The sequence below is a fragment of the Natator depressus genome, chromosome 17 (assembly GCF_965152275.1).
Source record: "Natator depressus isolate rNatDep1 chromosome 17, rNatDep2.hap1, whole genome shotgun sequence".
NCBI classification, from domain to species: domain Eukaryota; kingdom Metazoa; phylum Chordata; order Testudines; family Cheloniidae; genus Natator; species Natator depressus.
The window spans coordinates 20,328,701-20,349,600 of NC_134250.1; the positions used below are offsets into that span (position 1 = coordinate 20,328,701).

Consider the following 20,900-nt stretch of genomic DNA (forward strand, 5'->3'; position numbering starts at 1 on the left):
TTTTTAACGGGGGGCCACTAGCCTCCGTTTCCGGATACACTCCCAGATCCAGTCAGGAGAGACGCGCTTGGCTCCAAGGTTCTCATCAACATCCCCTATTACATGTGTTGCTGAGGCAGTGTCGAACTCTTGCACAAGGTCTCCATCATATGCCACAAAGTACCGGCGGATTTTGCTGAAGTCCTCCACGGAGGGCGGTAGGTACAGCTTCACCCCTGTAAATATGTCCAGCAGCATCTGCATATTGTGGGGAAATAGAAAAAGATAGTGAGGAGAAATAAGATTGGGAAAGAGACTAGAGTGGTCTGGGTGCTTTACTAGATTAAGCGCTCTTTAGGCATGGACTCTCACTACATACAGCTCCCAGCGCAAGGGGGCTGACAGAGGTCTCTGGGTGCTACTTGTGAAAGTAGAATGAATTATATTGAAATTATAATTCATTAAAGAAATGTTGCTTGAAGGGTTTGTTGAAATATGGTTGTCAGGAAGAGAAACATTAAGGAGTGTGAGACAATAGGCCCTCAAACTAATTAACTTAGAGCTCCTACTGAGCTAGGAGATTGGTAAACATTAGTATGCAAATAAGATATGTATGTATATATATTTGTCAGTTTCTGCTTCCTTTTGTCTCCTACGTTAAATTGGCTTTCCCTTATCTGTTTAAATAAGTTAGCTTGAGCTTTTGCAGGAGGCTCACATATCTGGGTGCACTGGCAAAGCGCTTTGCTAATAAACAGAGTGGTCTGACAAATTCAGTGAGTCTTGAATCTGACTTTGACATACTGCAACACAAATAAGGATGCAGCTTATTTAATACAAGCTTTGGGAACAGACTCTCTTTCCTCCATGCTGAAAATGTTCAGTATAGTTTCAAATGGGACCTCCCAGCAGGAGGTGAACAGGGAGCACACTGAGGAAGCAAGATGCTCCCCAAACTCAGATGGGTAGGAAGCACAGGGCGTTACCTTCTGTGTTGCCACTGTGCAGTGTGAAAGCTACACAACTCTTCTGAGACACGTAGTGGTGGATTAGCAGGTGGTGCTGTAGGTAGGGGTTAATAGAGCCAACCCCTTACCCACTCTGCAGCAATGCCTGCTAAGAACCCAGCAGGACCCCCCCAAGCAGACACTGTCAAACTGAATAAACGCCCTCCAGCTCCCCAATCTCAGTTCTTTGAAAGCATTCAGCAGGTTCCAAGCACAAGCCCCTCAAGTACAGAGTCCTGTGCGCTCAGAAGAGGGGGCTGCAAACCAAGAGGATCCTGTTCTAATCCCAGTTCAGAGGCTGTCTTACCATTGTAAATCCCTCACTCTTTGGGCTTCAGTTAATCCATCTGCACTGGGACCTCTCTCACACAGACACACTCCTGTGAAAGTCAGATACTGCAGCTGAACTCTACGTCCATAGCTAAGTGCCTTACCAAGAGCTACAGGGACACGATTAGCCCCAACGGCTACCTCTCGCCGGCTGCTCTCGGGGCCCAGCGACCAAAACATGTCTGCTGCTGAGGCTATGTCTACCCTAGACACTTCAAAGCGCTGCCACGGGAGCCCTCCAGTGGCCGCACGTTGAAGTGCGAGCGTGGTCACATGCGAGCGCTGGGAGAGAGCTCTCCCAGCGCTCCACCTCCACGTGCTGGGAGTGTTGTTTCTAGCGCTCGGAGCCTGGCCACACGAGCGCTTTGAAGCGCTCCAACTTGCTGCGCTCAGGGGGGTGATTTTTCACACCGCTGAGCCAGCATGTTAGAGTGCTATAAAATGCAAGTGTAGCCAAGCCCGGAGATGCCCGGTGACTTTGGCAGTTGGTGTTTTTCAGTTTATCTAGTGCAGCACGGTAGCCCTGAGAGTTCGCACTTGCTATCCCCATCAGGAGTGTTCCAGCCGACACTAACCCAGGGACTGCTCCCACAGGTTTCTATGTATCTGGTCCCGCACCCCACCCACAGCTCATACAGAGCGAAGCAGAGGCGTTGCGCTTTCTCCCTCTCTCCACGCAAAGGCCACAAAGCTCAAACCTTCCACAAAGAGCTCAGCAGGGCCAGCACAGCCTGCTACAGGAGCCAATGCACTTGCTCGTTGAAGGATTTATTGCTGATTGGCATAGCAAAGCCCAATTTTTCCAGCCCCTGTTCCTCATCTACTGTGTCACATGAAAGCTCCTTGTCCTCACCTGCAAGTTCCTGATCAGCTCTGCCTGCGTCTCCTGTCGTACTGTCCCCACTGCCAGTCTGTCCAGGGCATCTCATGGGTGGCTGTGCATTCCTCCACACCATGCTCTCTGCATGGAACACCTCCCCAGACTCATCCATGTTGCGATCGCTCTCCTTCTGCAGAGCCACCTGGCCTATGATTCCTACTGGCAGTCACCCAACTAATGGCTAGGGCTGAAGATCAGTTGATTTATTTTAAACCCCCAAACTCTACAATCCTTTCGGGGGCCTAGGCCATATAGCCATGTGACTTTATCCTCCCAATGATGAATCACTTACGTAAGCCGCACAGGTACACTCGTTAATGCAGAAACTGGAATGGCTCAGAGGCTTCATACTGCAGACACAAGGTGATCCCCAGCTGGGATCAGGACAGATAATTCCTCCCCGTGCAACCCGACCGCTTCCACACACAGCACTGCACCAGCGACCAGGTGCAGTAACAGTAGCCGTGCCTTCCGTCACAACATCTAGTCCAGCCCACTGCTGGAGTCAGGACGATGGGCACCGAGCTGCTCTGGGTTGACAAGCCCCGTTATCTCAGCCACTCTGTACTCAGCGTGACAGAAGGGGGGGAGGCAGAGGCTCAGCCGGAGGAGCTTGCTGCTACCAATTCTGCTTTTACCTATCACCAAACTCAGACTGGCTTACAACCGATCCAGTGGGCAAATACTGAGCCATCACTGCTTTGCCCAGGATGGAGGGCAGAGGCGGACTGAGAATGCACACTGCGTAACAGTGCTCCCTGGAAGAGAGCTAGGCTCTTGAATGAGCCAACATGCCTGCTCACCGCATCTACGAGAAGCCACAGCCATTTCCTGCAAACCCCAGCTGCAGTGCAACACATCAGCGGGCTCTTTCGCGACAGAAAAATCCAGTCAGTTCGTTTCAGTCTTTAATGACTAGCTAACAGGCTGCTCTACGAGTGTGCCTGGGAAAGGCTCTAGCTCTTCTACATGCTGATCTGCTAGCACCTTCCTGGGTGCCCAGCTCACCTTCTGGTTCTCTCTCCAGGTCTGCTCTGCAACAACAAACAACAGCCCCTCTGAGGAGCAGTTCTGCTTGCTCCGAGTCTCCTTCCTAGCCAAGACTTGGGTCTGCATGTGCCTGGGGGTTCGAGGCCCCAGCTCCCCTGGAGTAACTCACTCACAGCACATTCAGATTCCTTCCTCCTGGCTCCTTCCCCCCACCCTCCTCTCTCTGACTGGCTTCTCCAGAAGACTGAATGTACCTCCTCCTAGCCTGAATGGACTGTTGGCTTGGCCCAGAGATTGGGTACGGTTCTGGCAGATCTTCCTCCACTGGGTGCAGTAGCCAAGGGCAACCTGATGCTCAGGTTGAGGCAGGGAGGCTTAAAGCACCCACCTGCACATGCCAGGCCTCACGAACTGCAGCATAGCAACCCTTGTTTTCCAGACAGCTGGCTGCTGCCATGCCGGGGAATGTGTCCCAAAGCAACGGACTCCACTCTGCTGCTCCCTGGTGAGCCCACTGTACTGTGCGGAGAGCGAGCAGACCCCGCAATGCTGAGTTAGAGGACGTGCCTCCTTTCTCTCCCAATCTCTGGATCAACTGCACAGGGGGCAGCTCTGGAGCCCAGTCTCCCTGAGGTGGGGCTCTGGGTCTCCACAGCTCCTTGGGCTGGATGCAAGGCGGCAAAGCTGGAAGTGAACCGATGATGGTGGCGCCCCCACTTGGCAGTGGCATGCTCCAGGCCAACCCTTAGCCCTTTTCCCCAGGGCATGGCTGGCTATTGCTTGCTGCTGGGCCATGCTGAATTTGACCTGCTGGGAACAGCTGCTTTACTGCTCACCTGAGAATACTACTGCTACCCAAGGTTCAGGGGAAGGTTACATCAGGCCCATAGACTCCAGTATGGCAGACACCTTAGCAGCCTAGCTGCCCCCTGCACAGCACATGGCCTCTGCTTCAGATCTGTTCCGAAACACTAATGCGTTTAATGTTTTCCCTGTCTCTTAACTGCCCCGCAGCTCCCGCACTGCTCTGAAGCCAGCCCCACCCAGCCCTCCATACCTTCTTTCTGTTTTCGTCCGGCTCAGCTGCTTTCCGTTTCTCCCCTCGCTTCTCCTCCGCCTTCTTTGCGGGAGATCTAACAACTGCTTTGCTGCCTGTCAACAGGAATGGCCTGGGTTAGTGCATTTTGCAGAGACAGGTGTGTTTTAAAGCAGGTTTTGATGCGCAGAGGGAGAGAGCAGAATAAGTTCCCTGCTCTAACCACTGTATCAGGGAGTGCTTTTATTATTGACCAGTGTGTCTCAATACTGGGCTGTAGGACCACATCAGCCGGGCTTCCACGTCCTCTCACTCCCAGTAGGCCTCAGAGCCACAGCCACTCACTTTACACTGTGAATTGCCACGCCCAAACCGCAGGCACTCACACCTTTGCACAGTGCAACTGACACGAACGTTAGGTACACGGTGCTGCAACACATACACCAGTGTTAGCTGAAGGCAAACGAAAGCCCAGCCACCAAACCCAAATCCCCAGAGGCCCTTAGACTCTGTGGAGGGCACTCTTACCTTCTGGCTTCTTGGCTTTTGCAGGTGACTTGCTTGGGGGTGTCTTAGCAATTTTGTGGGGTGTGGAAGACCTAGAATTTCCCTCATTCTCACCACTGCTGCTGGCTGTGGACCCCTCCTCCTCTGCTACGATATTGAAATCGGACTTCTCCTTGGAGAGCTGGTATAGCTCCTGCCCCGCAAGGAAACAAATACTGCCCGTTAGCCACAGTGGAATTCCCTGACATCAGACATGAAATGCCCAGAGAAACGAGACACAAGTGATAAAACCAGGCACCCCCTTGGGATCCTCTCTCCAGTACCTGCTCCACATCCTCCACCCTCTCCTAAATTCCTAGCAGCTGCTCCACACAAGACACTAGGAGAACATAAAGGGTCATGATTAAACACCGAACGGCAATGGTGAGGCTGAGAACAGAGCTGACCAACGGATGACTAGTGAAGGCAACCAAGAACCCATTTCCATCAGTCAAGGAAGTGACAAGTACAAAGACACAGTCAGCTTGTGGCTCAAGGCTCTTGGCAGATAGTCTGACAGCGAGGTCAGACTGGCAATGATCGCCCCCCCTTACAGTCAATTCCCAGATGTCTCCCCATCCTTCACTGGGCATTGGTTGAATGTGGTAAGACTAGCAGAACTCAGGGGTTGGAGGTTACCCCTTTCCAGAAAAAAGTCTTCCTCCATCATCATGGCTGTTACAAGAGCTAATGCAACTTGTTGCCAAATATTTCCCAACAGTACACAAATGCTCTAGTAACTCGTATCCAAAAGCTCAGGAAAGCCTATTGCTGTCCAGTATTATTATTAATCAGATTTATTATGGTAGTGCCTAAGCCAACCAAGAACAGGGCTCCACGGTGCTAGGCGCCGTACAAACAGAAGCACATGGTCCCTGTCCCATATAGCTCACAATCTAAATAACCAAACCAATCCCAGAAGCAGTGCAAAAATGCAGCCTACCACCACGAACACAACTTCCAGCAAATGTCTTTGTACACACAATGCAATCTGAATTTGCCTGCAACTTTATGAAGGGGTTTTCCTTTGGATTGATGTCCTTACTATGCTGCACCTGGGAATATATTACAAGTCTCACCTTGAGCTGAGGGAGGTTGGTGGCCGTCTTCCAGTCTTTGTCATCTCGGATCCGGGTGCAGCGAGGGAAGCGGATGGAGATCCCATCTGCAGTGTGGGCTTCTGCTTTAGAGAACTCAGCACCTGTGATCTCCCACACTGGGGCTTTCTAGACCGAGAATATAGGAGATCCATCAGCAAGGAAGCCCTACATTATTTTCCTTTGTAATCCTCCCTCTCATCTACTAACTGAATGCGTGTCTGAGCCCTCCCCCCCCCCCCCCCACTACAAGAGATCAGGCCAAACAGAGCTAAATACACACAAGTTAATTCATTGAATGTTGCCATTAGATCTTCTAACAAACACCTACAGGCAGCCATATCTAGTAACTCTGTTGTGTTTTCAATTATATGACCAGAAGCATCACAGACTGGGTTTACGTGTGTGTCAACTTTGAGATAATAAATGTAGCAGATATGCATGGCACCGAAGCGGTCTGCAAAATTATGGAGTGACAGTAGCAACTTCATATTTAAGGTTGCAATTCAATTTTCACCAGCCCTTTAACTTCGTGAAGCTCCTTTCTGCCTGAGAGTTCATGTGAGGTCCCTCGCCAGGATGGATTTGTTGGGAAAAGTGAGTTTGCTAAGATCAGGGGTTTCAGAGAAACAGGATTTTTCCAGAAGTAAGCGAGTCCTCTAAAGCAGTGGTTTTCAAACTTTTTTCCTGGGGACCCAGTTGAAGAAAATTGTTGATGCCCACGACACAACGGAGCTGGGGCAGAGGGGTTTCGGGTGTGGGAGGGACTCTGGGCTGGGGCAGAGGATGGGGTGTGAGGGCTGCAGGGTGGGGCCGGGAATGAGAGGTTCAGGGTGCAGGAGGGGGCTCTGGGCTAGGGCAGGGGATTAGGGTGTGGAAGGGGGTCAGGGCTCTGGGCTGGGGGTGCAGGCTCTAGGGTGGGGCTGGGGATGAGGGGTTTGGGGTGCAGGGGGGGCTCTGGGCTTGGGGGGAGTGAGGGCTGGGGCAGGGGACTGGGGCACAGGGGTGGTGCTAAGGCAGGCTTCCTGCCTGTTCTGGCAGTGCAGACTCTGCTGCGCCCCAGAAGCGGCCAGCAGCAGGTCTGGCTCGTAGGTGGAGGTGCGCAAGTGGCTCCACGCAGCTCCTGCCCACAGGCACTTGTCCCGCCCCCCCCGCCCCCCAGCTCCCATTGGCTGGGAACTGGCCAATGGGAATGCAGAGCTGGTGCTCAGGGCAGGGGCGGTGCACGGAATCCCATGGCCCCCCGCCTAGAATCATAGAATATCAGGGTTGGAAGGGACCCCAGAAGGTCATCTAGTCCAACCCTCTGCTTGAAGCAGGACCAATTCCCAGTTAAATCATCCCAGCCAGGGCTTTGTCAAGCCTGACCTTAAAAACCTCTAAGGAAGGAGATTCTACCACCTCCCTAGGTAACGCATTCCAGTGTTTCACCACCCTCTTAGTGAAAAAGTTTTTCCTAATATCCAATCTAAACCTCCGGCCTAGGAGCCGGACCTGCTGCTGGCTGCTTCCGGGGCACAGTGCGCTGTCGGAACAGGTAGGGACTAGCCTGCCTTAGCCGGGCAGCACTGCCAACGGGACTTCTAATGGCCCGGTCAGTGGTGCTGACCAGAGCGACCCAGTGCCTGACATTCCACGACCCAGCACTAGGTCTCAACCTACAGTTTGAAAACCACTGATATAAAGGTTTTTGTCAATTCCTCTCTTAACAGCAGCTTGGGCTGGAAACCTCAATTTTAAAATATTTTAATCTTAGATGAGGTTTGATGCACCGGAATATTTTTCCCAAGAAAGGCTGCAAATGCAACATTAAGAACTTATGCTTCCTCTCAGTGCCCCACCACAGAAACTACTCTGTAGCACAGAAAACCTCTACCTTTACTAAGAGATTAGTGCATTGCCGCATGCCACCCCTGGAAAGCATGATCTGTCCATGGAAGCACTTGCCTTTGGGTCTGGAACAATGAAGTCTGGATAATAGATCTTGTTAATTTTCAGCCAGCTTGGAATTTTACTGGGATCCTAGAAGTCCAAGAGGACAGGATCAAACATAGGAAGGGTGATTATTACAACAACATGCCTGTTAAAATACGAACCTGCTCCAACAGCAAATATGTGTTGAAGGGAGGTTAGCCCTTACCCTGGTTCTTGTCATGCAGACAGAAAGCAGAAGACCAGAAGTCCAAAGTGCAGACAATGTGATGTTTATTGGGGTTAATCAGGCAAGCATATCCATAGCACTGCATACCGGCAGAGCCTTTATCCCAGTGTCCCCCCTTTCCCCTTCCTTAGCAGGCATAATTATAAAGGTCCCACCCCTTACAATTTATGGTCATGTTCGGTTTTGAAGGGTCTTGGGACTTCGGCACCACTTCTTTTGTATCCCATGGGAAGGCTAAGGAGTGAGGTTGTGCTTCGGTCAGAGACAGGCATTTCTTTGGCCTTTTAGTGTTTCTTATACCTTTCCCCCCCACCCTCCTTGCCCCTCCCGACTGGTTGCTTGACCTTATCTCAAGAGAGGAGTTTGAGGCAGGACTGTCCTTCAAGTGTGCGTTCGTATATTACACTCCCATTCTGCCCAGCAACACTTTAACTCTCTCTCTTGTTCCCCCCTAATCTGCTTGTGGGCAGATGTAAGTGTCTTTGTTTACACATTAGTAAGAATATAAAAATATCAAAAATCAAATGGGCACACAAGACCCAAAATTCTATCTCAGGCAAATATACAGGCCTGAATATGACATCATCATCACCAACACTAGCACTTGGTAGATTAGCAACAGCTCACTGCATCTCCACACAAGGGATCTCTACCACTAAGAGCCCAAGGTACTCCCTCATGCCCCAAGAAAGCAGGTACTGGGAGGCAGTGTATCCTTTAGATCTGCAGCAACCCCTCTCCTGATTTGGGAGAATTGGCTTCCATCTGTATGTTCATCCCATGTGAACCAAATCAGAGCCAGGTAAAATTAAGCGTTTCCCCGAACAGTTTAACTCGCTATAAACAGATTTTAGTCTACACAGATTTGCCAGGCAAAATGAATTCTCAACCTTCTAAAATACGAGGTAAATGCTCTAAGCCCAGTATTTGCAAACTTTCTACACCTAGATGAGACTTAAAGTGGCCTGAGATATTGGATTTCAGCATCAAAGGCACTTGCGTTTGAAAGTCAGGCCTTGGTGTTTCTGAAGTAACGCTCCCCTCTAGCGGCTAGTGAGGTAAAGCACACCACACCAACTGCCATTTGCTGCTGCTCATCGGAATGTCTAGTAGCCTAAATGGGAATCGAATGGCGAGTAGCCTCCCACGCTGAGCTTGGATCCAAATATAAGATGTGCCCACCCAGGCACATGCCAGAGCCCCCCTCACCTTGCTGATCTTCACCATGTCCAGCTCCTTCTGCAGGCGAGCCAGGGTGGCATCATCGTGCCCACCCGCGCACTTTGTCACCGTGCACCATTTCTGGCTCTTGGGGTCATAGCAGCCCATGAGGAAAATGGACATCATCCCACCTGGAACAGGGAGCAGGGGTTTCAGCATCGGAGTGCCAGGAGGAGCCCACCACTTCACGGCACACAAAGAGCCATCAAGCTGAACAGTGGGTCCCAGTCTCTGTGATTCTTGGGACTTTAGGCTTGTGACTGGGATTCCAGCCAGGCAAACCCCAACCCACAAAGCTTAACAATGAGCATCTGTACATTGGGCCACAGTGCGCCAGCTGCCAACTCATTCGGCTCTGCGCACTCTAGCTCACAATGGAGCCGGGCTGCTAGCTGTATTATGGGTTACAGTACACCCACCCACACAGAGGAAGTGGCAGGCAACAGCTGGTACAGCCAAATCTTAGCCAAGTAAGAGCACAGTAGCCTGGAAACCAACGAGCCAGAGATTTTTCTCCCACCTGAAGCATAGGCAAGTTATCGACTCACGTTAGTTCGAGGAGACACACCTTTACTGCCTTGTCCATAGAAAGCTCCCAGAACCACCAAGTCTGCCGTGTCAGCCATGGCACCTTCATTCAGATAATCCTTTTTCACTTTTAGCCAGTGACGTTTACCAGGCTCGTACGTACTCTGCAAACAAGCAAAAACACTGAATCAGAAAGGAGCCTATTCAGATTTCTGTGGGGAACCATTTAAAAAAGTGGCCCAGGACTTCTATTTGGCCACACTGTACTTGAGCTGTGTTTCCACGACTGGTCTTTGGACTGGGCTGGTCCCTGAGATCTCCCTGACACAATTTAGGAATGCAGCAAGTCAGTCCCTGGTATCCAAAAGGTTGAGAAACATTGTACTAGAGCACTTTGATACTCCAGTTCACGGGGAAAGGGGAAAGGCTTCCAGTGTTCATGAAACCAGCACCTACCAAAATCCAGCATGACATGACACTTCAAAACACAAGCTAATAATAAATGACACGTAGTGTTTTCATCCATAGGTCTCAAATCACTTTCAAAGGGGATTAAAGTATCATCATCCACATTTTACAAAGGGGGAAACTGAGGCACGGGGAAATGTAGTGACATGCCTATCGTCACAGAGCCACAACTAGAACCCATGTTTCCTGACTCCCAGTTCAGTGCCCTAGCCACTGGACTACACTGCTACAGGCACATGAGCGCAATACAGCCCTGCTGCAGGGACATCAAACGCATTTAGAAAACCAGGAGACCAGATGGCAGGAAAACAATATGCGAGCGGGGAAGGAAGTGAGAAGTGGTTTAGGTAAGAAGCAGTGACAGTAATCTGGAGCTCAAATGAAATCGACTGTAAGGCATTCTCGGCATAGTTCAAAGGCTTTTATCTACTTAAGAGTAGAGTTCAAGGTAAGATTAGATTAAAACAATTTAACATTACATATAGTGAAATCTTATCCTGAGAAATTGTTACTCCAAGATTCCAGAGAAAGTCTAAGCAAGGAAAGACCACGACCATAAGCAGACTTGCCTTTATATCTTTCAGCACCAGTCCTTCCAGCCCCTCACGGATGACTCGATTGATCATATCTGCCAGATCTGAAGCTTTCTGGAAGAGAAAGGAAACGGTTGTGTTAAGATTACCCTACCAGATGGGGCTATGTTCATGGACATTCCTGTGCCGACCGTTACAGCTCTCAGGCAGGAGCAGAAATGCATAAAGAATACGAAGTGACTGCAAGGGAAATGAACAAGAAGCTAGTTTCAGCAGGTGATTTTCAGAGCGAACAGTCCCACTTTTGCTTTTGTCTACTGTCTGTGCATGCAATGACGACTGCCACCAATGTCTCTAAACACAAAGAACTGTCATTGACCTTACAGTCAATGTGGTTATTCTAGATGCGTCATCCAAATGGATTCCAATTCTGGTGCACACGACTCCACACATGCGAGAGCAGATTCTTTTGGCTGGCAGTGTCTTTTGGGGCTTTACCTAAGTCTTTGACATCCTTGTGCTCCTCACCTACGGGCATAAGACGGTGGAGCAGACCCAACTGTCCCTCAGTTCCTTCACCATACAGCATCCAGATGATATAAGACTCTGTTGTAGAGGAAGAGGAGGAAGGCTGGTTGTGGAATCCATGTGGACTACAGAGTCACTGAGGTAAGTAACTGTTCTTTTGTCAAGTGATTGTCCATATGGATTCCACTTCTGGTGACTAAAAGGCAGTAATCTCATTCAGGAGGTTGATATTAGGAGTCCTATTTAAATAATGACAGCAGGACAACTCTACCAAAGCAGGCATCAGACCTTGATGCCTCAGCTAAGGTATAGATAGTGCGGTGTGAAAGCATGGACGGACCTCCACCTGTTGAGACATCTCAAATCTAGAATCAGGTGCTAGCTTCCCTTCTTCTTGGGGATTAGATAACATCAGTAAAACCTCTTCCCTCTGAGTTCCAAATGCACCTCCTTCCACTGCTCCAAGATTTCGAAGGAAATCCACTTTTTTAACAGTTGCGACAGGGAATGAGGTGGGAAGGAAGAAACTGAAATGGGATGGAATATCCTTTGTTATAATTTCTAAGAACCATTAATCCGAGTCCAGGTCTCCCAAAAATAAAAAAGATGGTTGCCAAAGGGGGAGAAAAAATGGGGCATAAATCTTGGAATGGTTCTGATTGGCTCTCAACGATGGTGACCAACTTGCTGTGAGGTAGACACAGGGTGTGCAGTTGGTGAAAAAGAGGCACAGGGCCTCCTGTGCTGGAACCCGTTTGTCCCTCAGTGGCTCCGATGTCCTTTATGGCTTGTAGCAATAAGCAGAAGGTCACTGCTTCCTCCTAGGAGCTGGTGTGCAAATGCCCAGTGAGTGGTTCTTGAATCTTTCGAAGCATGCAGGGATTCATCAGTAAATCCATTGAACAGATCACAACCTTCAAATGGAAGGTCCCCAATCGTCATTTGGACCCCTCTCTTTCAGTATTTCCAAAGATTAGAGCCATGAAGCACCGCTTATGTTGATGGAAGGGGACACTGACCGAGCTGCTGTATCTGAAGCATCTAATGCAGCCAGTAATGATGTTTGGACTACTAAAGATCCCTCACTCACAATGGATTTCAGCTGCTCCCTATGTTCTTGCAGGAGCTTTTCTAACTATACTATTAACTAGCCTACGAAAAATTGCACAGTGCACAGAGTAAGCAGACACTACAAAGGTTCCATATTGCTGCCACAGATAGTAAGAAGTTAAAGAAATGATGAGCCCACTCCAATCTTTATTCCCTCAAGTAGGAGAATGTGAGGACATGTAGGGTGCAGGTGCAGCCCTAGCCACTGAAGGCCAAAAGAATCTGAGCACACCAGAAGCGGAATCCATGAGGACAATCACCAGGATAAAAATCACGACAGTTGCAGAACTATACTGCTGCTCCATTAATCATGGGGCAGCAAAGTGCCCAGGTCATAGGCCAGAGAGATTACTATTTAAGGTGCCTTTTTGCTAGTTGAAACTGAACTCACCGTGACATGCTTCATCTCAGAGAAGAGTATCCGGTTGGGGATTTCCACCATGTTATCATGGAGAAACTTTCGACGCTCACGCAGGGGCCTAAGGAACACAGTACACACACATCAACCAAGGAGAAGCAAAAGATCCCCACAGACACTAAGTACTAGTCACACGAACATTTAAACAGCACTTAGCAAATGCCTTCCTACATTTATTTCTACACAGAGAAGTAGAAAGTTCCATTTTTAACAACTTGCACTTGTAGCACTGATAACGCAAGGAGCTCAAAGTGCTTTGCCAATGCTGAGCAAGCCTCACAACCCCTCTGTGAATTAGGCAGTCTTCATTACACATAATATATTCTGTATACATTATACAAATGAACTGTGGCACACGGGGGTGACCTGCCAAAGCTCACAACAGGAGTGTTAGTGGCAGAGTTCTGAACAGAACCAAGGAGTCCTGGCTTCTACTCTTTTGCTCTCAAATACTGACCACATTATAAGCAATACTAAAAATTTAGAGAGTGTTTTATTTCCTTCCTAAAATTCTGGCTGGAAATCGGTGTCCTACATTCCATTTGCCAGTATGTCAGCCAGAATTTTGGGGAGGAAAATGTGCAGAGCTATCTTCAGACTAGGGTTGCTATTTTCAAAAGTGCCCCACTTAAAAGCTCAAGTCCCATTTTCAAGAGATACTTAGGTACTTAAGAGCCTAAATCCCATTGTCTTTCAGTGTGACTTAGGCTCCCAAATGCTTAAGTCAGTTTTAAAAATGGAACTTAGGTGCTTTAGAAAATGTTGCCCTAAACCTATTTCTCCATCCTGAACCTCAATGAAGCTGTCTGTCAAACTCACCTGTCCATCAGGCTGGTGTTATTGAAATAGATGCAGTCAAACACGAACAAGCAGACATTGGCATCCTGGAAAGCAGCTTTCTGCAAAACAATTAAGATCAAAGAAATCAATCTGTTTGAGCATCAAACTCTATTATGCAAGCAGGAACACAGGAGAAATGTGACTATATGCAGAGTGCTCTCAAGCGTACAAAACACTAAACAGAAAAATATTTTCCCCTCTTTGATCTTTCATGCTAAAATTGTATTTTGTAACAGCCATAAACATTCTTACAAAGCCTGATTTAAATTTACAGTGTCTCTTTACACATAAAATAGGAAAATAAAACATGTTAATAATTCCCAAGTGACCTGGTAGTAAAAGCTACATGATATTAATGGCTTAAAGCAACCCAAGTATAAGGAGTTACTGCTATGGGGAAAACCCAAACTAACCTTCCATTGATTTCAGATAAGCAGCTCCTCAGAAATCAGTAAAACAGTTCCAATTTAATTTTCAGTTTATGGCCCTGATCCTCACCTCAGTTTAACATAGGTCTGAACTTTAAAATCATACTGATGTGGACCTAAAGCTCATGTCAGTATCATTTTGTCCTTTTCCACCTACTAAAGAATGTTGCAAGCAATCCTGAATACTCAATGGCAGAGAAGCCTGTAAGTGACTGATTTGTCCCTGAAAAATTTTTTTTTCCTTTTTTTAATATCCATCCTGGGTTGAAGTTTCCCAAACATCTCGACCACCATTTGATCAGATGATCTTCTGATAATCTGGTGCACTATGTCTCAGCTGAAACTTCTAATTTACACTATCACATCCTTGGGCCAGGGGCCAGATCTTCCTCTCATGTTCTGTTCAGCACTGGACAGGTGAATGGCCCTAAGTGATAATGAACTGCATGATAAAAATGTTTAAGGTGACAGACTAATCACATCTAAACCACCAGCTTTAACCTTCAGACTGCAGCAGCAACACATGGCAAGTGCCCACTTTGGTACCTTATGCACTCCAAGGGTCCCGAAGGGTAGCGGTCTGCCTGCTTTGTTGTCAATCAGAAGAACTTCTGCATCCAGGATCATACTATGTCCACCAGGGAAAGCCTGGGGGATGAAGTCCTTAAAATGGGCTACCTGAAAAAGCACATAGCAATGACTTACTTTCCTTACACTCTCTAAGTCTGCCTAGGGGTCTATCTCACTCCTTTCGCAAAGATGGGGGCCCCCCACCCTTCATGAAGTCCTGGGAGGAAAGCAAACAGCAATACACACAATGTTTTCCACTCAGAATGCAATGTGCTTGGCTGGACAGCTTCTCATTACCCCAGCAGCAAGCGATCGTACACTGGAGAGATACATAAGCCACAGCTAACTGAACCAGAGCTTTAAACACATGGGAACATACCGGCAGTAGCCTGCAGGAGGAGCAAGTTCCCCCTTTCAACTTTGTGTAGCAGATAAGGCTGTAGTATTAAACACAATGCCATTCACAAACCCCACCACATCCTACTGCAACTAACCCACGCCATGGTGGCAGGCAAAGCATCCCTGACAATGAGAGGTGTAGGCAAGAGACTGGGGTAGGTACAAAGGAGGGGCAGAACCATATTCCCGCAGACTTTCCTGGGCCGGGAGAGGGAGTTATGGAGAAACATGGAAAGGAGAGGTAGGAAGCAGGTTTGTATAGGTGGATGTATTGTTTCTTGACTTTAGCAAAGCTTTTGACACGGTCTCCCACAGTATTCTTGTCAGCAAGTTAAAGAAGTATGGGCTGGATGAATGTACTATAAGGTGGGTAGAAAGTTGGCTAGATTGTCGGGCTCAACGGGTAGTGATCAATGGCTCCATGTCTAGTTGGCAGCCAGTGTCAAGTGGAGTGCCCCAGGGGTCAGTCCTGGGGCCGGTTTTGTTCAATATCTTCATAAATGATCTGGACGATGGTGTGGATTGCACTCTCAGCAAATTTGCGGATGATACTAAACTGGGAGGAGTGGTAGATATGCTGGAGGGCAGAGATAGGATACAGAGGGACCTAGACAAATTGGAGGATTGGGCCAAAAGAAACCTGATGAGGTTCAATAAGGATAAGTGCAGGGTCCTGCACTTAGGATGGAAGAACCCAATGCACAGCTACAGACTAGGGACCGAATGGCTAGGCAGCAGTTCTGCGGAAAAGGACCTAGGGGTTACAGTGGACGAGAAGCTGGCTATGAGTCAGCAGCGTGCCCTTGTTGCCAAGAAGGCCAATGGCATTTTGGGATGTATAAGTAGGGGCATAGCAAGCAGATCGAGGGACGTGATCGTTCCCCTCTATTCGACATTGGTGAGGCCTCATCTGGAGTACTGTGTCCAGTTTTGGGCCCCACACTACAAGAAGGATGTGGATAAATTGGAGAGAGTCCAGCGAAGGGCAACAAAAATGATTAGGGGTCTGGAACACATGACTTATGAGGAGAGGCTGAGGGAACTGCGATTGTTTAGTCTGCAGAAGAGAAGAATGAGGGGGGATTTGACAGCTGCTTTCAACTACCTGAGAGGTGGTTCCAGAGAGGATGGTTCTAGACTATTCTCAGTGGTAGAAGATGACAGGACAAGGAGTAATGGTCTCAAGTTGCAGTGGGGGAGGTTTAGGTTGGATATTAGGAAAAACTTTTTTACCAGGAGGGTGGTGAAACACTGGAACGCATTACCTAGGGAGGTGGTAGAATCTCCTTCCTTGGAAGTTTTTAAGGTCAGGCTTGACAAAGCCTTGGCTGGGATGATTTGATTGGGGATTGGTCCTGCTTTGAGCAGGGGGTTGGACTAGATGACCTCCTGAGGTCCCTTCCAACCCTGATATTCTATGATTCTATGATATAGGACATGAATTCTAGAAGATGGAGACTGAGTTCAGACTCAGACTTTCAGAACAAGGTACAACAAGTCTGAGCCTCTCCACGTGCCTCACAGCAAGAATCAGTTCTCTTGCATGCCATAAATACTCCTCCTAATGGAAATCTTACCAAGTGCCCAGCATCATTCACCTGCTTTCACGCACGGTGTCTTTGAATCAACCACTGAACGGGTGGTGTCAAAATGACCCTCAACCCTCAGTTCCCAGAAGTTCCTGGGCATTTCCCACAAATTACAGGATTAGAAAAAACACTTTATAGTGATAGACTCAAAGAGCTCAATATATTTATCATAACGAGGGTTAAGGGGTGACTTGATCACAGCCTACAAGTATCTACATAGGGAACAAATATTTAATAACGTGCTCTTCAATCTAGCAGAGAAAGGTATAACATGATCCAATGGCTGGAAATTGAAGCTAGACAAATTCAGACTGGAAATACGGCATGAATTTAGAATGATGAGAGTAATTAATCATTGGAACAATTTACTGAGGATAGTGGTGGATTCTCCATCAGACAATTTTTAAATCTACATGGGATATTTTTCTGAAAGATGTGCTGTAGGAATTATTTGGGGAAGTTCTCTGGCCTGTGTTGTATAGAAGGACAGACTAGATGATCACAACGGTCCCTTCTGGCCTGGACTCAGGTCTCACACATCCATACTGCTCTATGCAGACCTTTTGACTGGGATGTGCAGCTTGAGCTGTATCCAAACTGCAAAAATCACAGGGCTTGCACCCAAGGACTCAGGCTGTGACCCAACCCCCTAGAAGGTTCCTAAGGACCCAGGTCCTGAGTGCTTGCTGATCCAAGTCAGGCTCATTTGTGTGTGGAAGAAAGCAGGGCTTAGGCTCAAACCTGAGTCAGAGCCCAGGCTTACTGTGCAGTGTAGATATACCCCAAGAGGTTAACAATGAATTCTGCCCACAGTGTTGAATGCAGTTTTTAAAATTCATAGAATATTTAATATGGTACACAATGGTCTGCAACAGACACTGGGCTTCTTGGCGCCAGGAACTGCTGGGAAATTCACAGTTTATCACACAAGCCTGGAGAGGAGAAAAGCAAACAGAAGGCAAATTACAAAAGGGTGCTTAGGACTCTGCTTACTTTGTGAGGGAGGACAGGTTTGAGGCTTCGGCTGAAGTAGCTGAAGTGATCTCCATTCTTGTGGACCTGGACTCGCTCCCCATCGTATTTGATCTCTGCATACATCCCATTGGGGCACTTCTTCATGGCGTATTCAATTGACTTGCAGGCTTCAGCCTTACAGAAGACAGGAAAGAAGAATCCCATGAAAACTTCACTTGTGGAAGTAGTGACTGGAATTACTTTTAACTAGTTTCTACAAAACTTCCCAAAGAAAAGCCAGAACAAACAGGAGAGAGCCAGAGAGATTTTTGCTTGTGTGACATCACTACAACAACACTTATACAACACACTTAGTACATGGAAGAGCAGTTTAAAGCCAGGTATTATATCAGTGCCTCACACCCCATCACCCCAATCTTGCACAACCATTTATGCTTCTGTTGATTCTTAAAGGTCAGGATATCTCAGGACAGTTTGTATGAGGATCCTCATCTCTGCCTCCTATGTAGGGTACTGAGGAAATCCATATTACCAGCATGGGCTGAACAGGGGTCATCAGTGAAGCCTGGACGCTGAGGGTTCGCTTCAGACCTGGCAACTTGTCAGCCTCCTGCTGGTTCCTCAGCACTCGCTCCACCACATTCTGGAGATTGCGGGAGGCTTTGAATGCCTCATAAGCATTAGGATCTAAAGCATCCAACCTTTAAACAATTAAGGGGGAAAAAAGAAAGTCACTCTCTCAAGCCAAGCCTTCTACAGACAGTTAAGGAGGTTGCTGCCAGCTACCGTTTTTACTTCTCAGACAGTAAATGTGGAACTCACACATGCTTTGCACCAGCATTCATTTTCAGATCATGCTTTATTAGCCTGATGATGCATTTCAGGTCATTCCCTGTGCACCTAAAATGAAAAGAGGATTCAATCAGAAGATGTTCATCTGACCTACTCCTTCCCTTGATAATAGGGAAAGGAATCTGCTCCAAACCTCAGCACCACGGGGTAAACCTGCAGCAGAATGAGAGTATGACTACACAGAAGCAGAAGTTAAAGATGGGGACCCCCTCTGAAATTTGAGTCCCATAGAGTTTTTAGCTTATACAGTGTCACTACAATAGCAGTTACATAACACAAGGTGGGCCTCTCTGCAGAAGAGCAGCTTAAAGCCATGCCACCAGTCACTGCAACGTACTTTTTACAGCTCTGAATGACTGAGGAAATGGGAGCTCCCATCACTTTCCCTAGAAAGCGAGGTGTATAATCGATCTCACTGTTACATGTGTGTTATGCAAATCACAAGACAGATGGCACAGCTGCATTTCAGCAATATCACCACTGTCTAGGCAGGAGGTATGCCCACTGTCTGCTGAAGTTAGAGCAGCTACAAGCCACACACTCAGCAGGTCACAGTACGGAAATCAGGGTGTCTGGTATTGATTGAAACACTCACTCAGCTCCCAACAATCTATGCAAGTAATCAAAAGAAATGCACTCAGGAGATGGCTCGCCAGTGATCTAAATTTTAAGATAAGGCTCTAAAACTCTCCAGAACCATAGAAAGAATGAGGAGGACTTGTGGCACCTTAGAGACTAACACATTTATTTGAGCATAAGCTTTTGTGGGCTAAAACCCACTTCATCATTCAAATCCCAGCAGGGTCAAAACCTTTCATCCTTCAGCAGCAAACTAAGTTCCATGCAATTTACTGCATGTGGTGGTGAGGGGGCTTTTAGAAGAGACCTTGTGTGAAATGTCTAGATATTAAAGATGCCATAGGATTTTACACAGGGATTTGCCCTTTTCTCACTGTTGCACAATGGGTTATTTAGCTGATACAACCATCTCTCGGAGGAGGGCTATCCAGTACTGTTTTACATAGCATCATTGCAAACTGCTTTGCAAATTATATGCATAGGAGGTCAGAGGAGAGACTTCTTTGCATCAACCTTCTAGACCAGTGTTTTTCAAACTGGAGTCTTGTGAGGGTATTCTAGTGGGTCCGCCAGCCCCGCTGATCAACTCCTCCCCCTCCCTCAACTCCTCTCCGTCCTTCTCAGTGCTTCCTGCACAGTGGGGAACAGCTGTTCAGTGGCATGCAGGACGCACTGGGAGAGAGGGGGAGAGGTTGGAGGGGGAGGAGTTGATCAGCGGGCCGATGGACCCCCTGGAGTATCCTCAGTTCCCCGGTGTGCAGGAGGCACTAGGATGGAGGGGGAGGAGTGGGGACGGGGCGTGCTTGGGGGAGGGGGCGGAAAGAGGCAGGGAAGAGGAGGGGCAGGAGTGAGGCCCTGGGGAAGGGGTGGAGTGAGGTCAGGGCCTGGGGCTGAGTGGGGAGCTTGAGGGTCCGTGAAAATTTTTAAATCAAAATGGGGGTCCTCAGGTTGCTAAAGTTTGAGAACTGCTATTCTAGATGTTGAGCATTAGTGTCATCTCAGTGGGATCTTGGCCCTGGCACCCAAGTAAATGGCAGAGCTGAAAATTTTACTGACTTCCTCTACTCCTAACTCAGTTAAAGGATGATTCTCTCAAGTCAATATTTTCCAGTGAGGGACAAAAGAAACCAACTCCTATACAAATTAAAGGAGAGTTACCAAAAAGATTGAGAACATGTAGAATCTGGGAAAATGGAAAAACCCAAGAAGGTGTCGCTGCAAACTCCAAGGAATTCATTCTTTTGGCAATAAGTAGCAGTAGAATAAGAGCATATTTGCAAAAACCAAGAAACAAGCACTTGACACACAGCCATTAGGAAAAGCAAACAGGAAGCTGGCGGAAGTGGAGCTCTTATCACACATCAGTTGAGAAAAAAATTGATGGTGGCAACAGTTCAGTCTCACTGACAGAAAGATTAAACACGGACGTCTGCGCTCTGTAACACTCCTATCCACGTCAGCCGAATCATGAATTAAGTATGGACGGAATGAAGTATCAAATACCTGACTTTAGACAGATGAGTGACTCCGAGTCTGTGTGGCATAGTAAATATCAGGGTCCAGATTTTTAAAAGTGATTTTGGGTGTCCAACGTGAGATGCTTTCAAGCCATCTGATATTCAGAAAGTGTTGCTGGGCACTGCAAAATCAGGCCCCTTTAAGGTATCTCAAAAGCTAAGTACCCAAAAATGGAGGCACTAAAAACAATTCGCCACACTGGAACATCTTGGCTCACGTTTTTATCATTATTCGAGTCCGGAAGGATCAATTCAAAACCCTTACGATGCTCAAAGAACAAAAATGTATGAGATTTTACACTCTTACAGGCCCCAAAAC

General features: G+C 47.8%; 1 protein-coding gene across 1 annotated transcript in view; it reads right to left on the reverse strand.

Moving 5' to 3' along the window:
• The window catches only part of LIG3 (DNA ligase 3), a 28,823-nt gene continuing 7,923 nt past the window's right edge, over positions 1–20,900 (reverse strand). Inside the window, exons 7-20 of the mRNA XM_074974420.1 lie at positions 18,456–18,533; positions 18,166–18,334; positions 17,652–17,807; positions 14,647–14,778; positions 13,652–13,731; positions 12,806–12,893; positions 10,813–10,890; positions 9,816–9,939; positions 9,236–9,378; positions 7,813–7,887; positions 5,848–5,994; positions 4,751–4,922; positions 4,244–4,338; positions 1–237 (exon numbers count right to left, since the gene is read on the reverse strand). Coding sequence (XP_074830521.1) covers positions 4–237; positions 4,244–4,338; positions 4,751–4,922; positions 5,848–5,994; positions 7,813–7,887; positions 9,236–9,378; positions 9,816–9,939; positions 10,813–10,890; positions 12,806–12,893; positions 13,652–13,731; positions 14,647–14,778; positions 17,652–17,807; positions 18,166–18,334; positions 18,456–18,533 — 1,771 coding nt within the window. The 3' untranslated portion in view covers positions 1–3. The remainder of the gene's footprint in view (positions 238–4,243; positions 4,339–4,750; positions 4,923–5,847; positions 5,995–7,812; positions 7,888–9,235; positions 9,379–9,815; positions 9,940–10,812; positions 10,891–12,805; positions 12,894–13,651; positions 13,732–14,646; positions 14,779–17,651; positions 17,808–18,165; positions 18,335–18,455; positions 18,534–20,900) is intronic.